The following is a 15,683-nucleotide window of genomic DNA, read 5'->3' as shown; positions in this document are numbered from 1 at the left end:
GCTTCAGCAAATCCCACCCCGGCCTCGCGCCAGCGAAGCCAAGCCCTCCAACACCACTGCCGCTCGTCGGAGGAGGCCGGGCGGTGTCTGCGGCAGAGACGGGGAGCGCTGCCCCACGGTCGCAGCCGCTCGCTGCCTGCGCTGCGCTGAACGTCCTCGCCAAGAGCTGCTACGGGAGCCTGGCTTCCATCGGCAAATGCGTTTCACCTCCCCTAGAACACACCCGAGCCTTCCGCCGGCACCCTGAGCACGGCTGAAAAGCCCGACCGCCACGCGCTGCCCCTCGTGCTGGCGCAAGGAGCCGGAGGATGCTGCAGGTGAGTATTTCAACAGGAGATTTCACGCATCCACCATTAGATCGTTCTCCAGGTCACTGCTTGAAACAGCAAACCAGGCTGGAGACGAACCCAGGATAACGGCTCGACCGACGCTCAGGATAAGCAGATGGACGGCGTTTCTCACACAGGTACACGTTTGGAAAAGGAGCAGGAAAAAAGAAATGAGCATCTCGTTTTGTAACCGTCTCTTGGGCCTGTCTGAGGAGCTCGCTCCATCCTGGGGCAACAAAAGCCCTGTCGTAGCTCAGCCCCGATCGGGACCAGACTACGCAGGCGCTCTCTCACTCCCCCCACCCTCCAGTGGGACAGAAGGGAGAACTGGTAAACAAAAGACAGCAAAAACACGTGGGTTGAGATGAAAAAAAAAAAAAAAAAAAAAAAAATAAATTTAACAGCAATAACAGAAGAAAACAAAACAGAGATGGAAAACAAATGCAGTACAATGACTTACAACAAATCTCCACAGCCAGTTTCCTCCGACATAGCAGGAGACTCCCCTCCGCCCCCTCCCCACTGATACACTGGGCGTGGTGTCAGACGGGATGGAACAGCCCCTTGGCTAATTTGGGTGAATTAACCCCAGCTGCTGGCTCGTTAGGAACCTATCCCAGCCACAGGGGCCACCAGCTCCAGTTCTCCTCCCAGCTCAGGTGAAAGTTAACTCTGTCCCAGCCAGAACCAGGACAAGCCCAAATCTTATCTAGTGACAGCCTGCCAAGAACTGAGAGAGGGGAAAAAGGGAACGGCCTCACTGAAACCGCTGCTCCGGCTTCTCGCGGCTGAGGGCTGAGCCTGCTCCAAACGGAGCGATACGCGGCAGCAGAGCTCAGCTCCTGGGATCCCAGCCAAAAAGCCACGAGATCCGTTTCAAACCCGAGACGCAGACGCAGCCCTTCAGCCCTCCTTCTCAGCAGACAAATAAATGCTGCCTTGTCTCCGTCTCGCTCCCACCTGTACGCCCGGAACCTTTAATTGGTGATTATTAACGGGCAGGGCTCGTACCGTACCCCGTGCCTGAGAGCGCTCCCGGTAACGCGCCGAGCAACACGCGCCAGCCGTAATAACACGGTGATTAACGCGGCCATGGCTTTTAGCAGACAAAGAAAACACAGACGTGACAAATCAAAGCTCATTTTCCACGATTTCGCGTGCTGCCTCATCATCGTTTGTCATGTGGATCCCTGCGCCGGCGGGCGCGTTCGCTGCCAGGGAGCCGGGCTCCCACCGGGACGGGGGGCGGCTGGGAGAGCACGGGGGGCCCGGGACGCTTTCGTGCCTGCCACCGCCTTCTCCGTGGGGGCGGGGGGTCCTTTGGGGAAGTGTTTGCCGACCCTGCGCGCACCCCGAGGCGGGGGCTCGGCGGGGGGCGAGCGGACCCCGATGCGGAGAGCGTTGCTCTCTTGGCCCCGCAAAGCCGAGCTCCAGCTCTCCCAGGACCACTTTGCACCTCGTTAAAACTCCCTGCTTTAGGCGGCGGGGAGGCTCAGCCCTGCGCGTGAGCCAGAGGGGCAGGAGCGTGGAGCTCGGGGAACGGGGTGGGGGCAGCCAGGGAGACCCGCGCGCCTGGGAAGGGAAGGGGAGGGAGAGGCGCGGAGGAGCAGAACAAAACCAAAAGCCCAGTCAAAGTCCTATTCTGAGATTTAAAAGTAGACAGGCACCTCTTACGTTTATTCGCGCTTGGTATTCGGCGCTGCCCACCGAGTTCCGCGCGGTGCACCGGTACACGCCGCCATCCTTGATCTGTGGGCTCGTCACGTTCATGTGGCTGACGGTGGTGCCGTCCGACATGGTGTACTGGTTGGTGCGGTGGCCGCTGTCCCGCGGGATGGGCTCGTCGTCCAGCGCCCAGGTGACGGTCGGCGGCGGGGCCCCCTTGGCGGCACACATCAGGGAGAACTGCTCCCCGGGGTTGACCACCTTCTCGCTGAAGGAGGAGACGATGCGGGGGGTCCCATCTGGGGGGCACCCAGCGGGAGGGGGGTCAGGGAGCGGCAGCCACAGCAGCAGCAGTCACCCGCTGGCAGGACGGCTTTGGGTTCCTGCCCGGGGTCGGGGATCCGGCACGGGCGGGAGAGGAGCGCTGGCTGGCAACGTGCGCCCGGCCGCATCCCTGCAGCAGGCGGATGCTGAGAGGGGGCGAGGGGGCGTGCTGGTTGATCCTGATGGCTTGGGGTGCCCATCCCTCATCCAAACACCCAGTGACTTGCACCTACGCCTGCTCACAGGGAGGGGACATCTGGCGAAGGCAGCGCCTCGGCCCGGGGGCTGGGGACGGGCAAGGCAACCCTTCTTTCGGTCCTTCTCTGTCCCGGCTGCGCCGCGTCCCCGAGCCGCTTGCAGACGGCGCGCGCAGCCCAGGGAGCAAGGCAGGAGCAGTGTGGCCCAGGAGCCCCCACCCCGGCGGGTCTCGCTGCCCCCCCAGCCATGCACAAAGCATCCCGGCGCGCCCCGGGGACGCGGCGGGGCAGAGGAAAGCCCCGCCGCCCCCGCCCCGAGGAAGCCAGCTCACCCTCCAGCATGATGATGGAGAAGTCCTGTGCCGTCTGGGACTTGCGGGTGGCGAAGCACTGGTAGGCCCCGGAGTGGCTCTTCTGCGCGGCGGTGATGAGGAGGGTCTCGTTGCTGATCCCCCGGATGGAGATGTAGTCATCCACCGCCACCAGGTCCGTGTTGCGGTACCAGCGGATGACGTACTCAGGGGACCCGCTGAGGGCACAAGAGAGGATGACGGTGCTGCCGATGCCCGTTTTGAGCTTCTTTGGTGTGAGGGTCACACGCAGAGGGTCTGTGCGAGAAAGGGCGAGAGCGGGCGAGGCGTTGGCGGCGCCGGGAGGCATCTCCTCATCGCTGCGCTCTGCCTTTCCTGCCTCGGAAGCGCCAGCCCGACTACGCGCAAAGCGTCACCGCACAGCGAGGCAGCAGGCCCCGCCGCCGTCCTCCCTGCTGACAGCCCCTGTTCTTACCCCCGCCGCCACGTTCCGCTCCCCCCCGCCAGCTCTCACCTATGACGGTGAGGGTCCCCGTGACCTCTGCGGACCCGAAGGTGTTGGTCACCTCGCAGATGTAGGTCCCGCTGTCCTCCACGCGCAGATCGCTGATGGTCAGGCCTGTGACGCGCTTGGTCCAGCGGCTGTCGGCGGCCAGCGGGCGCCCGTCCTTGATCCACCGGACGGCCGGGTTGGGGTAGCCTGAGGCGATGCAGGGCAGCTCCACCAGCCGGCCCGCCTTCACCTCCCGCGACTGGAAGCTGTCTAGCATCGTGGGGATGGACTCCGCCGGGTCTGCGTTGGGAAAGGAAACGGGCTCAGCCGGGAAGAGGAGGTGGCGAGGCCTCACCGGGGACCACCGTGCCCCCTCAACGTCAGCTGGGAGAGAGCGGCTCCCCCGCGACTCTGCCGGGCAGGAGCACAGGACGCCAGCCACATCCTTGGCCAGGCACAGGCTTGGCAGCAGTGGCCTGTCCCACCCGGGACGGCCGGCATGGCCCTCGGTGCCAGGGCAGCAGGCTTGCTGGGAGGTGGGAGGGAAAACGCACCTCACTAGCTGACGGGACGAATAAACTCAGCACCGGAGGAATTACTCAAGGTGACACCTAATTGGTGCAAAATACACAAATTCTGTGGCACATTTCAAAATTTACAAGCAAAAGGGCCCATCAGGCAGCTGGGAAAGGAGAAAATTAATCACCAAGTCTCAGGCGTGAAATTAAATTCTGGGGGAAAGAAACCTCTTCCATTACTCCCAAGCAGGAGTAAAACGCCGTGACGTGTAAATAGTGACAGCGACCAGGAGGGGACCGGGCCAGATCGAACGCTGGCGGAGAGGGGACGATACACCCGGCGGCTGCCCGCGCGCCTCGGGGCAGGACGGCCACGGGCGGGACGTGGGACCCTCAGGTCTCTCAGAGCGAGGGCAAGGTCGGGCGAGCCCCAGCCCGGCCGTCCCGGACCCCTTCCCCACCCTCTGCAGGGTCAACTGGAAGAGCTAGCGTGGGAGCCGCCGCCTGCCAACCCGAAGACGGCAAAAGCATATGGCAGAGAGCGGGCGTGCTGCGGCTGAGTGGCAGGATCGGCGACGTGGCAGCGAGTCGGGCGAACTCCCTCCCGAGCGGAGTAATTTGGGCAGTCAGCGGAGCCGGCAGCGCCCCGAGACACCCGGCACTATGGACTGCACTGCCTCCGCCGCAGTATCGCTTGCACGTTCGTCACATCGCGTCAGGCTGCTCACATCGCGGGCTGTCACATCGCATCGCGTCGCAGCCCGTCGCCTCTCGCTCAGCACTGCCGCTCGCCGGGGCCAGCACCGGGGGCTGCGTGCTCGGGGGCGCGGGTGAGGCAGCGCAAACCCCGCGCAGCCCCAGCAGCAGGACGTCCTCCCCCGTCCTGGGTCTCCCCTCGCCAGCACCGCCGGCAGCCGCATGCTCACCTGAGACCGAGAGCCTGGCCCCGTTGCTCTGCCGCGTCTCCCCGCTGTACTTGTGCTTGGTGATACACCTGTAGGTGGACAAGGCATCTTCCTTCTGCACGTCCGATATGTACAAACCTCCGTAAGAAGTAATAAAAAACCTATTTTCTGGAGACACAAAGGGAGGAGAAGGGTGAGCGAGCCAGCCCCGACGCAGCGCGTCATCTCCCAGGCTCTCAGCACCCGGGTCCAGCAGAGCCCCTGCGCTCCGGGCAGGCGAAGCGAGTCCTTCCTCTGACCGCACCGCTCCGGCTCTGCCTTCACCCTCGGGCTGAAGTTTCAGGCGGGCTGGCGACGCCGGGCCGAAACGGGACAGCCGCAGCACTTGCCGTGGCAGCCTCGTGCGCACAACAGCAGCACGTGGGCGTGCAAGAGCAGCCCCCGTGGCAGTGGGCGCAGCCTGCCTTGCCTTAGTGCCGGCACTCATCCCGCGGCAAACGCGTCCGCCCAGGCAGGGACGGGCTCGGGGTGGGTGTCCTTACGCATCCCTGCGCTCCCTGGGGCCAGCCCGACCACAGCCCGGTGCAAGGAGCTCTGGATGCGGAGTCACAGCAATGCGGCGGCTGTGGAGAGCGAGCGGCACGACGCCGCGCCGGCGCGATGCTGCGCCGTGCCGCCACGTCGCCGCGTGCTGCACAGCAACGTGGCAATTAAAAGTGAATCCGTCCCGCTGAGTTAATAATTAGCTTAACTTACTTAGAAGCATGTGAAAACAAATAAGGGCTTGAGCTGCTGCTTGAGCCCTGGGAGGAGGATGGCAGGAGAGCAGGCGGGCGGCTCGGCCCCGCGCAGAGCTGCCGGAGTGGCCCCTCCGGCCCGCGGGTTTTGGAGCCCGGCACACGCGGGGAAAGAAGTCGTCGACTCGTTCACGAAGCTGGTCTGACCCCTAAAACTCACCACGAATATGAACAGCAATTAACAGGAAAAGAAGCTCCCCTTCCCACCGGAAAGCCCCCCGTCCCCAGCCCTGCTGCCAGGGCGAACTGGGAGAGGAGCCCCCGGCCCCAGCACCGGCGGGGCAGCGGGGTTTACTCCAGCACCAGCCACCGCCGAGCCTCAGCTGGCCGGGCCGCTCCATCTGCTCGGCGACACCGCGTCGCCAGCCAGACCACCCCCGCCAAGCGCGGTGAACGCAGAAGGTAATTAGCCGAGCTGAACGTCCAGAGTCGAAACCTTGAAACCGGCAACGGCTGCAAATGGCGCCTCCGAGCCCCGCGCCACGCTCGGGAAAGCAGGACCCAGTCGCTGAGGGGAACCAACTGGTTTTCCTTCCAGCACCTTTTGGGAGCTCCTGGATACGTCCAGTGCCACGGTTGGACCCGTACGAGAAACACGGGTGGAATTTGGGAAGCGAAGGCTGGGAGCAGAGCAGCCTGGCTCCCTGCTCCGAAGCCTCTCTGCACACGTGCTCGAGGCGACGGGCTGGCAGAAAACAGGGCTCTCTGCCCGGGAAGCGGAGCGCGTCCCCGGCGCGAGCCCAGGCAGCTCCACGGGATACCGCGGGCACAGGGGTGGCCGTCCCCGCGCCCCCACCCAGCCATCGCGGGACCTGCGTCGCTGTCTCAGCTTGGAAGGGTCAGGGGTTCCCGCAGCCAAAACCTCAGGAGTGGTTTTGCCTCCGCGCCAGAGCACGGCAACGCCAGCGCAGCACCAGCACGCAACGGGGAGCGGACGCGCAGCGGCGTGAACCTCGTGCTCCGCGCCGCCGAGGGATTCGCTCAAAGCTCTGTACAAGGGAAGGGGGGAGCAGTCCCGCTGGCGCAGCTGAAATAACATGCAAATCAACCATTAATTTTTCATCTCCCATCAAACCAGTAAGCGAAGAACATTGGCTGCACTGGAATTTGAGCCGGGGGGGAGCCGGTTTCCATGGAAACGGGGGTGGCATTTGGCAAAGTGCTTGCAGCCCCAGCTGGCCTCCCGCTCCCCGCGCGCTTGCACACATCGGTGCGCGGTTAGCCAGCCGCGTGCGGGTCGCCGCAGCCCTGTTCGCAGGCACGCTGCGCTCCCGCGCTGGAAACAAAGCCTCGCAGGGGCCGGAGCGACGCGGAGGGGCGGAAAGCAGGGGGCTGCACGTGCCCCCCCGGGACCCAGGGCAGAGCCAGACTCCAGCGCGTGGCTTTAAAGATGCCATTACTCTAAATGTAAGGTCTACAACCTGACCGCACAGCTTCCTTTTTTTTTTTTTACCCTCAAAAAGGGGCAAATAACTCCGTGGAGGAGCATTACTCCGGTCCCAGGGAGAGAGGCAGGGCAATAGCTGGTGTAACGGCTCCAACAGCGGCCTCACCGTGGTGACTTATGGCCAAGCTTGCCAGCAAGATTAACGCCGAAGGCTGCCGAACACAACCAGACCTTTCTGCCTGCCAGGAGGTGGAAAAGCTTTACAGGAAGCCGAGGATTAAGCACATCCGTGGCCGGGCCGGAACGACGCGCCTCTAATAACTCTTCCAGGCGGACGCTGCTGTCGGGCCCCTGGCCCCTCTGCCCCTGGGTCTCTCGCTGCGGATGCGCACACAGACCCGTTGTCGCCGCAGCATCCAGCCGCCTGCGGAGGCCGTGGAACTCCAGCGTCGGTCCCGAGGGCCAACCAATTGCAAGAGAAAAATCACAGTCGATACAGGTTACCCGCTACCGCTCGATCCAACCCAGATTTATAAAACCAGCGGGGTCAGGGCTCCAGGAGCGAGCACGTTTTCTGGTTCATAAGACTAATGAGGTAGCTTTCCCTCGGCACTCCGGGGCCAATATTTCCTTGCGCAGTCTATTTCAGCGGCTGGAGAATCAATAGGTGCCAGCGGTTATGAATTAGCCGCACTTGGAGCACATGCATCCCAAGGCATCCCGGACAAATCCAATAACTGCTCCGCGCTATTTCTGGCCACGCTTAAGGTGACAAACGCCTCCCGGGGGAAGGCACGGAGGGGGAAGCCCCAAACCTGTGACTTCCCACCGCCGCCGCAGCAGCCCTTCTCCGCTCTCACTGCTGTTCCAGAACGGCTTTGCCCGGCCTGGGGACCGGGAGCATCCCTGGGGCGGGCCAGCAAACCCAGCAAACCCAACCCAGGCGACACTGCGCCCAGCCGAGGTGGGGGCCGCGGGGCGGGCGGTGGCCACGCGCCAGAGCCGCCCCTCACCTCGGCGGGTGCCAAGGCAAGTGCCAAAAGCAGAGGGGGCCCGCGCTGGGCGCCAAGATCCATCCATCCATCGCCCAGATGTTAAGGGGGGGGCTGCTAGGGGAACGGCAGAGGAGGGGCGGAAGCCGGGAGTGCGGCGGGCTTTCCGCCTCCCTTCCTTAATCTCCTTTATAAGCACGGCTCCATCTCCTCCCGTTACAGGATTAACACCCTTCTCTCATTCTCCTCTTGCGACAAGATTTGATTTCTAATTACGCTGTAATAAAGGCAGGCGCGCTCCCAGGGCTTCTTCCAAATGACTTGTCGGCACTCGGCGAGATTGGCTCCCGCTCGGCCCGCGCCGCCTCTGCTGCCGCTCATTAGGCATGCATGAGGGAGAGGTTTTAAGAATGGAATTGCATTTAAATGGCTTTTGTGAGAGGGAGAGAGGAAACAAAAAAAAAAAGAGAGAGAGAAGCAAAGCGCAGGCAAGGTTTAAAAGGAGGATGGCATCGTCACCTCCCCGTCACACCGCTGCCCGCAGCCACGGTGCCGGGTCCCCGCTCCCGGCCGCCCCAGGGACCCGGGCGCAGGGCAGGGACGAGCCCTCTGCCCTGGGAGCGGCCAGGGGACCCGCGCGCCCAGCATCGGACCCTTTTCTGGGGAATCGACTCCTGATGCTTTACAGACCTACCTGCGAGCCCCAGCCTGCCGGCGAAAAGTCAAACGGAAGCGCCGTGGGGTTTTTCCAAGCATCAAGTTTGGCTCTGACCGCCGAACTTATGGCCCAGAGAGAGCCGGCGGTGCGGCAGCGTACCAACACCTGCCACAACCAACCACAGAGAGGAGTGAAGGGCGGCCCCCGCCTGGCAGTGGCCAGATTTTGGCTCCCACTGGGGATGTGCCCCTACAGCCGGCGTGCACGAAGGCACACGGCTCCCAGGCCTCCTCTCACCTCCGGCACAGGCGGCAAGAGGACAGCAGCAAAGGCCACACAGCGCCCGGCATCTCCACCCTGCCCTGCGGTGCCGGGGTACCCGGGCGATGGGGTCTCCAGGTCTCGGCATCACCACGGCCAACGGGCACCAACGGCAGCGGTCGGGTTTTACTGGCAGAAACAGGCTCCGGAGCAGGGATTTTCCTGGCAGGGACTGGGGAAAACGCGCACCGAAACAAACGGGATCGGTAAAACGAGGTGTTTGCACCAGCAATTCTCCTCCCCGCAGCCTGGGAGCGAGCGGCCAGCACGGGGCTGGCACGCACCGAGCAGAGCACGGGGAGCGCTGCGGCCAGACCCCCCCCGCCCCTTTCCAGACATCACCGCCCTCGCCAGCTGCTCAGGTGCAATCCCCGCTGCAGAAATTAATCACCAGCAGCACGACAAGCAGTTTCCAGCGAAGCGGAGGAAGTTAATCTGCTCGCGGACACTCACATCGCAAGGAGCCAAAGTCGGCGCCCTGGCGCGGAACCTGCCGGGTGGGGATGGCCCCGTGACAGCCGCCCGTGCCGCGGCCCTGCGCTGCCCGCCCCAGAGCACGCGTTAGCTCCCAGAACCTCACGCTCCACGTAACAATTAGCATCTCTGTCACCTTACTCTCAGTGCAATGGCTTTACCGCCTGCGTTTCCCTCTCTCCGGGCACCGGAGGCGTGAGAGAACTGCTGATTTTGTGCATGGGAAGCTTCTACGGAAGGAAAAGCAAAAGGCTGCGGTTTAGAGCTGCAAACACAATCCAGGTGGGTGCTTAAGGACATCACCAGCGTTAATTTCGTTTCACCCCAGCAAATGAGGAACATTGCCGTTTCTGCACTGCTCCATGCTCCCAGGGGCTCCGGACGGGCTCCTTGCCGCTCGAGCCACCCGCTTCCCCGCGCGGGCTCACACATTGGCCAGCGCGGCCACGCAGGCGTTCGGGAGGATCTCTTCCTACTACCTCCCCGGGAAGCAGGGCGTCCCGCAGGGCTGAATCCAGAGGAATCCTTTACCAACGGGCCGCTCTCCGAGAGGGAAATCCCGAGTGTCGCCACCCACAGCACCGGATTCACGCGGGCATCAGCGAGAGCAGGGTTTGCCTCTCTGGGCCTTCATCCGCCTCCGAGGTGCTGGGGGTCTTCCTGGGTGCAGGCCGTGGAAGCGACGAGTGTTTGGGGACACTCGGATTTGTTTGCGTACGTTCCTCCAAAAACGACACACTTGCACTGAAACCAAGCCAGGCACCGCGTTTCCCGGGGCGGGGGGAACAGCTCTCCCCCTTTGCTGACTGGACCCAGGGCCAGGGCTCGGCGGCAGAGCAGCCCCCCCGGCACCCACCGTGCTGGCGCTGTCAGAGGAGGAGGAATTAATCTCCCGCGGTGGTCCGGAGCCGCCTAACACCAGCAGAAAATTACAGAACAGGATGAAGAGCGTTACAAAACGAATAGGAGGGGACTACAGATTGCCATGGCTAATCCTGTTAACGAGACAATTTCTTATCAAACTCATTATGTGGCGGAGAGCGGAGGGGAGGGCGGGCCTGGGAAGGGGCAAGGAAAGGCGACGCCAGGCAACGGCGTCCCAGGGCGCGCGTGGATGCGGGACCCAGGGCCGGCGGGAGAGCGCCGCGGCTCGAGGCCAGCGTCTCCCCAGTGCGGCCCGCGACGCCGCGTCTCCGAGATGCGCACATCGCTTCAGCGAGAATTGTATTTCTATTTCCAAGGAGAGCTAAATATTACTGGAGTGACATTTACCACTAAATAGTGCCGTCTGCTTCAGATGAATTACCAGCCCTCTCCCAGCGCTCAGCTGCAGCGGTAGAGATTACGGCAGGCATAAAAAGATAAATAAAATCCAGCAGATAACACTCATTGCAAAAAATGATTTTTCTAGCAGAATTTTTTTTAACCTCCCATTATGACGAGCCTCATTTTCCAGGAGGAAGCAAAGCGCAAGGCTTCATGCCGCGGTTGAAGGCGCGCCCGCCTTCGCACCGGCCGCATGGGCTGGGGGCTCAGGAGCAGCCCGGAGCTGGGCAGGGTCTCCCTGCCCACCGGCACCCTCTGTGCTGCGGCTCCCGCAGCCCCGGCACCCGCCGAGCCGGTACTCGCCTCCCGTTCAGCTCGGCAAGAGCACAGCCGAGCAGCCTGGCGCGGCAAAGCGCCGCCGCCGCCGCCGAGGCTCTGCCGTGCCCAAAACGCGACCTTCCCCACCAGCCCCTCCACCTCCGCCCGCGAGGGCCACAGCGGCTGTGCTGCCGCTTTCTGCACAGCGCTCAGTTTTTTTTATTTTTCAATTTGCTATTTAAAAAACCGCAGAAGTAGTCAGATTTCATGCTAATGAGAAGAGAATCTGGATCGAGGACTGTGCAAAAATTTGCATCTCAAAGAGGAAAACAGGAAGTCACTGAGAAAGGAAAATCCACCGCCGAGGTAGTGCGTACGGCCATAATTAGGCTAATGCTGCCTCTGTTCTGTCAGCTCATTTCCATCAGCCGCAGGGTAACAGGGGACAACAGCCTCCACCGCCCGCGCCGCAGCGCCACGACGCCACTCCCTGCCGTGGCACCCAGGGCCGGCGCGGGGAAGGAGGGTTCGCGGGCAAGGACGTGCCCGCTCCAACGGTCCCCGCTGACGCCACGGGGCGCGTGCCCGCCCCAGGGAAGCAGACGCTGCAGCACCCTCGCGTCGTCGCAGTTGTGACCCCCTTACGACAACAAGGGCGCGACGAAGTTCCCCCAACCCCAGCCCACGGCGAACACGCAGCCCGCCGAGCGGAAACCGGCGGCACAGAACATCCCTGTCCCCTGTTTTGAGAGGGGCTCATTTGCAGCAGTTCATCAAATTTCCCCTGATTTTTTAATTGGGTTTTGTCGCCGCCACAGACGTTGCTGTACAAACAACTCCGAACGCCTCTAACCAAGAGATTTGCTCGTAAAAATCCATCACGAACAGAGAGAGTGACAGAAATGGAAAATGCCTAACAAAAACAAAGGGGGAAACAACAGGTACCTCAGCCCTTTGCCATCCATCAACAACCCCGGGTTATTAAAAATATGGGCGGGAAAGAAAATCCTCACATCCGCAAGCAAATCTTGAGAAATCTTGAAAAGACCAACACCCGCATCCAAGGAAATTCTTTGCCTGCACTTCAGTCTGCAGGAGTTTCGCCGTAATTATAATATGAGCAGGGTTGCTGGATAACACGAGAATTATTTTCCCCACTTACACTGTCAAACGATCATTTTGCCCTGCAGTGAAATCTCAATAATTATAACACTGAGCCACGAAAGAACAAAGAAAGAAAGCGGTGTTTTCTTCCCGGGAGCGGGGGGAGAGCCACCATGGCGGGGCTGAGCGCGCGGCCTTGCTCTCATTGTCCTTCCAGGGCCGCGCGGCGCTCAGCCGGGCGGTAGGAACCCTCGACCGCCTTTCTCCGTGGCACAAGCCATGATCATGTGGATGGGAGGTTCCCCCGGAGAAATGGGGTGGGGGGGAGCCCCAGCATCGCCCGGCAGCCCCCCGGCTCCACCGGGACCTCCCCACACAGGCCGGCGAGGGGGCTCAGCCGCAATGCCGGCCATCGCTGGCCGTGCCTCCGCGCCCGCTCCCAGCCCCAGCGCCCATCGGCGGGGGAAGGAGAGGGGAGCTGGGAGAGCAAGGGGACGGCGAGGGGAGGGGAGAAGGAGGCGAAGAAGAAAAACAAGACGACAGAACGCTTGCTCCACAGCCCTCGGCTAAATTACAAACCAGTTTACTGAGGTGGAAAGCTGCAGTGAGCTGAGGAGGAATATGTGGAAACCATCTGCAGATTTAAAAATAATCTATTTTACGATCGCCCTCGAACATATTCTTTTGCAGAAACCAAATAGGATTTGTTGTTGTTGTTTTGAGCAAACTGTTAGGGAAAAATTACTAGAAACATGCAGGGGGTTTTGCCTTCTCGAGTACTGAGAGGCTAAATATGCCCTTCCTTATGTTTAGAATAGTAACAGGCATCTTAAAATTAACTCGGCCTGCATCAGAGCTTACAAACAGTTGCAATTCCGAGCCCGCGGAAAGCGGGACAAACCTGCGCCGGGCCATCGAACGCTTCGAGCTGACAGATGTCTTCCTACATACAGTAAATATAGGTCGGCTTTTCCTACCCAGAGAACCGCAGATCTTAATTAACCAGGCCACTAGCAGCATATGGAATGATTTTTTGCAGCTCGCTAAGTCAACCTCCCCGTGATCAGGCGGAGGGAGAATAAGACGCCCAGGCGAGGGAACCATCTCCTCCTGACCCAGCCCCCTCGCTCCAGCCGCCCAGCACACGCAGACCTCACGCTGTGGCTCCAGTCGCTATTTCACGCTACGAAATCTGCCTAACAAGATCGGAAGGGTGCGGAGTCACGCCTCGCCCTCGCCGCTGAGCGAGCGCGGCCAACGGCCTTACGCCGGCTCAAAGCCCGGCCGTGATGGCAGCGGTCAGAGGGGATCATTAAGCTCTGCAGACTGAACCACGCTCCTCCACTTCTGGATTAAATTATCTCCGGGCTCAGGCAGCCAGAGACAAACGAGCTAATGAAATTCATGCGGCATTACGACAAAGCCATGGCGAGCCCTGGGCCGAGGGGCAGTTGGCGCTGGGACGGGCGAGGGCGGGCGGCAGCACCCGTGGCTCTCAGGGTCCCTATGAGAACGCTTTGGAAAGGCGAGCGCGCCGCCGGCAACGCCTTCCCCAACCACCCGCGCCGAGGGAGCGGAGCCCGTGCCGCCGGCGGCTCAGCCCCGCTGCCACGCTCTGCGGGTGAGGAGGAGGGGAAGAGTTGAGTGAGTTTCACCCACACAAGGCATCACGCAAGCACCCAGCCTTCCCATCCCTCTTCACGTACAGGACGCTCCGCACCTGACCGCCGGTCTGCAAATGCCCTTGAATGAGAGGGCAGGGAGAGCAGAGCCCAGGCACCCTGGGAGCCCGCAGCCAGGAACGCGCCCGGCCGTGCCAGCACAGCACAGACAGGTCCGCTTGTAAAGGGCAAAACACCGATGCTGGGGATGCTTCGGCTCTGCAGAAAACAGCCAGAAGCTTCTGAGAGCTTCTGGGAGAAAGCCCGGAGGCCGGGAAGCTCCCTCCGCAACACGGAAACGGGCAAATCGCTGCCCTGCACCCGGCCTCACCGAATCCTGCCAAAGGCAAGACTTTGTTTCGATCTGATGAGAAACCCAAAAGTCTCACAAGAGGAACTCCATTGCCTAAACCGCAGGAGGAAAGTGGAACCATTCCCTGCCGCAGTTCGCTGCCACGGTCCCGCGCGTCCACGCAGACAGGCCTGTGCGGTGCATCCCCTCCTCCCCTCCCCAACTCACCAGGGAAAAAAATCAGCGACTGCGACTCGAACAAAGAGCAGAACTTCCTCCCCACTCATTAGTGCTGGAAAAGCAAGAGAAAAAAATCCCCAGGACATAACCTCCTCCTCAGCTCTGAAGTCTGAACGGCTTGGAGAGGGTGGCTGGATTTACTCTTTGCCTTTCAGCTTGCACAAAGAGTTGGTCCGTGCGTTTTTATTAAGAAGGTGCAGATACGAGCCCACACCGACAGAGGCACCCCCAAAACCACCCGGCCCCAAACCCGTGCTGGAGCAGACGGCTTCCTGCAGACGAGTCCCTCCCGTGGGCACAGCCCCACGGCTGCCTGGCTTCGGGGGCTGGCGGCAGCTCACGGTGACCCTCCCCAGCCTGCGGCACGCTCCCGCTCCTTCCTCCTCCTCACCCGCCTCGTGGGAACGGGTGACTCCGGGGAAAATCACCTCTCCTCACCTTCCCCCCGCCCCGCAGCCTGGGATGGGGGCATTGCCTGCCCGCGCCTCCCGTCCGCTCCCTGGGCGCCACCTGCTCTCCACTGACAGCGAGGACTGAAACGCCCGCTATGGATGAGCCATAAACCACGCCATCTCTTTGGAAGGGGCAGAGAAGGGGGAAACTACTCCGCAGCCCCAAAAGCCACCGGTGGTTTGCCAGGAGCCCTTCGCCGTTCACCCACAACCCAATACCGGAAAGGTTCAGAGAGCAACTGGGGAGCTACGTGCTTTCATGGGGGGAAGAACCCTCGCCTTGCGTTAGCGTTGCGCCCCCGGACAGAGGAACGGCACGGATGCACCGAAGGGGACATCTCTGCCGCACGCCGGTGCTGCGGCGAAGGCAGCGCGGCCGGGAGGAGGAGCAGCCCCCTCCCTGCACAGCGCACGATCCGCTGCTTCTTATCAATAATTATTAAGACAAGGCAAACGTGTGCTGACCTAGTTAGAGGCCCAAGAGCAAGACCAGCCACCGCGGCTCTGTTTAACCGCCCCGCAGTTCTGACAGGCCGGCCCGCCCGGTTGCTGCGGGAGCCTCCGCAGTATCACCTGCACCCCCTGAGCACCAGCAGCACCCAAAGCGCTGACCCAAAGTCAGAGGAGAGGGCAGCACACAAGGCGTGTGATGGTCCTCAGGGCGCCCGCGCCATCGTCCTGCCGCGGACCCCGGGAGAGCAGTCTGCACGCCAGCGGACGAGCACGTTGCCAGGGAGCCTGGAAGCCATCTGGTACCTGCTCACCCGGCAGAATTGCCGTACAGATTGGGCACCCGGACCACAAATCACCGCTGCGCCAAGCAGAGCGGGCTGGTGCAGAGCGCTCGCCCGACAGCGAGGTGCCGGCTCTGCAAACCAGGACGGCACAAGCGAACTGCATCTGAGCTGTAATCCCCCCGAAGAGTCCCTGCTCCTGGCAGCAGCACAGCAGCACCCCCGGCCTGGGAGCTCAGCTGAGG

At 62.0% G+C, this 15,683-nt stretch overlaps 1 protein-coding gene across 2 annotated transcripts in view; it reads right to left on the bottom strand.

The window, feature by feature from the left end:
- DSCAML1 (DS cell adhesion molecule like 1) overlaps positions 1-15,683 on the bottom strand; it is a 91,213-nt gene that overhangs the window by 25,435 nt on the left and 50,095 nt on the right. The window contains exons 4-7 of one of the 2 annotated variants that reach the window (XM_086766094.1): positions 4,764-4,910; positions 3,341-3,619; positions 2,848-3,123; positions 1,997-2,293 (exon numbers count right to left, since the gene is read on the bottom strand). In XM_086766094.1, coding sequence (XP_086622220.1) covers positions 1,997-2,293; positions 2,848-3,123; positions 3,341-3,619; positions 4,764-4,910 — 999 coding nt within the window. Of the gene's footprint in view, positions 1-1,996; positions 2,294-2,847; positions 3,124-3,340; positions 3,620-4,763; positions 4,911-15,683 lie in introns of those variants that run through there. The other variant, XM_086766095.1, reaches the window with a different exon arrangement.

The sequence above is a fragment of the Chlamydotis macqueenii genome, chromosome 24, assembly GCF_036417535.1.
Source record: "Chlamydotis macqueenii isolate bChlMac1 chromosome 24, bChlMac1.mat, whole genome shotgun sequence".
Lineage (NCBI taxonomy): Eukaryota > Metazoa > Chordata > Aves > Otidiformes > Otididae > Chlamydotis > Chlamydotis macqueenii.
The sequence above is the reverse complement of the archived record's forward strand: the minus strand, read 5'-3'. Positions and strand labels throughout refer to the sequence as shown.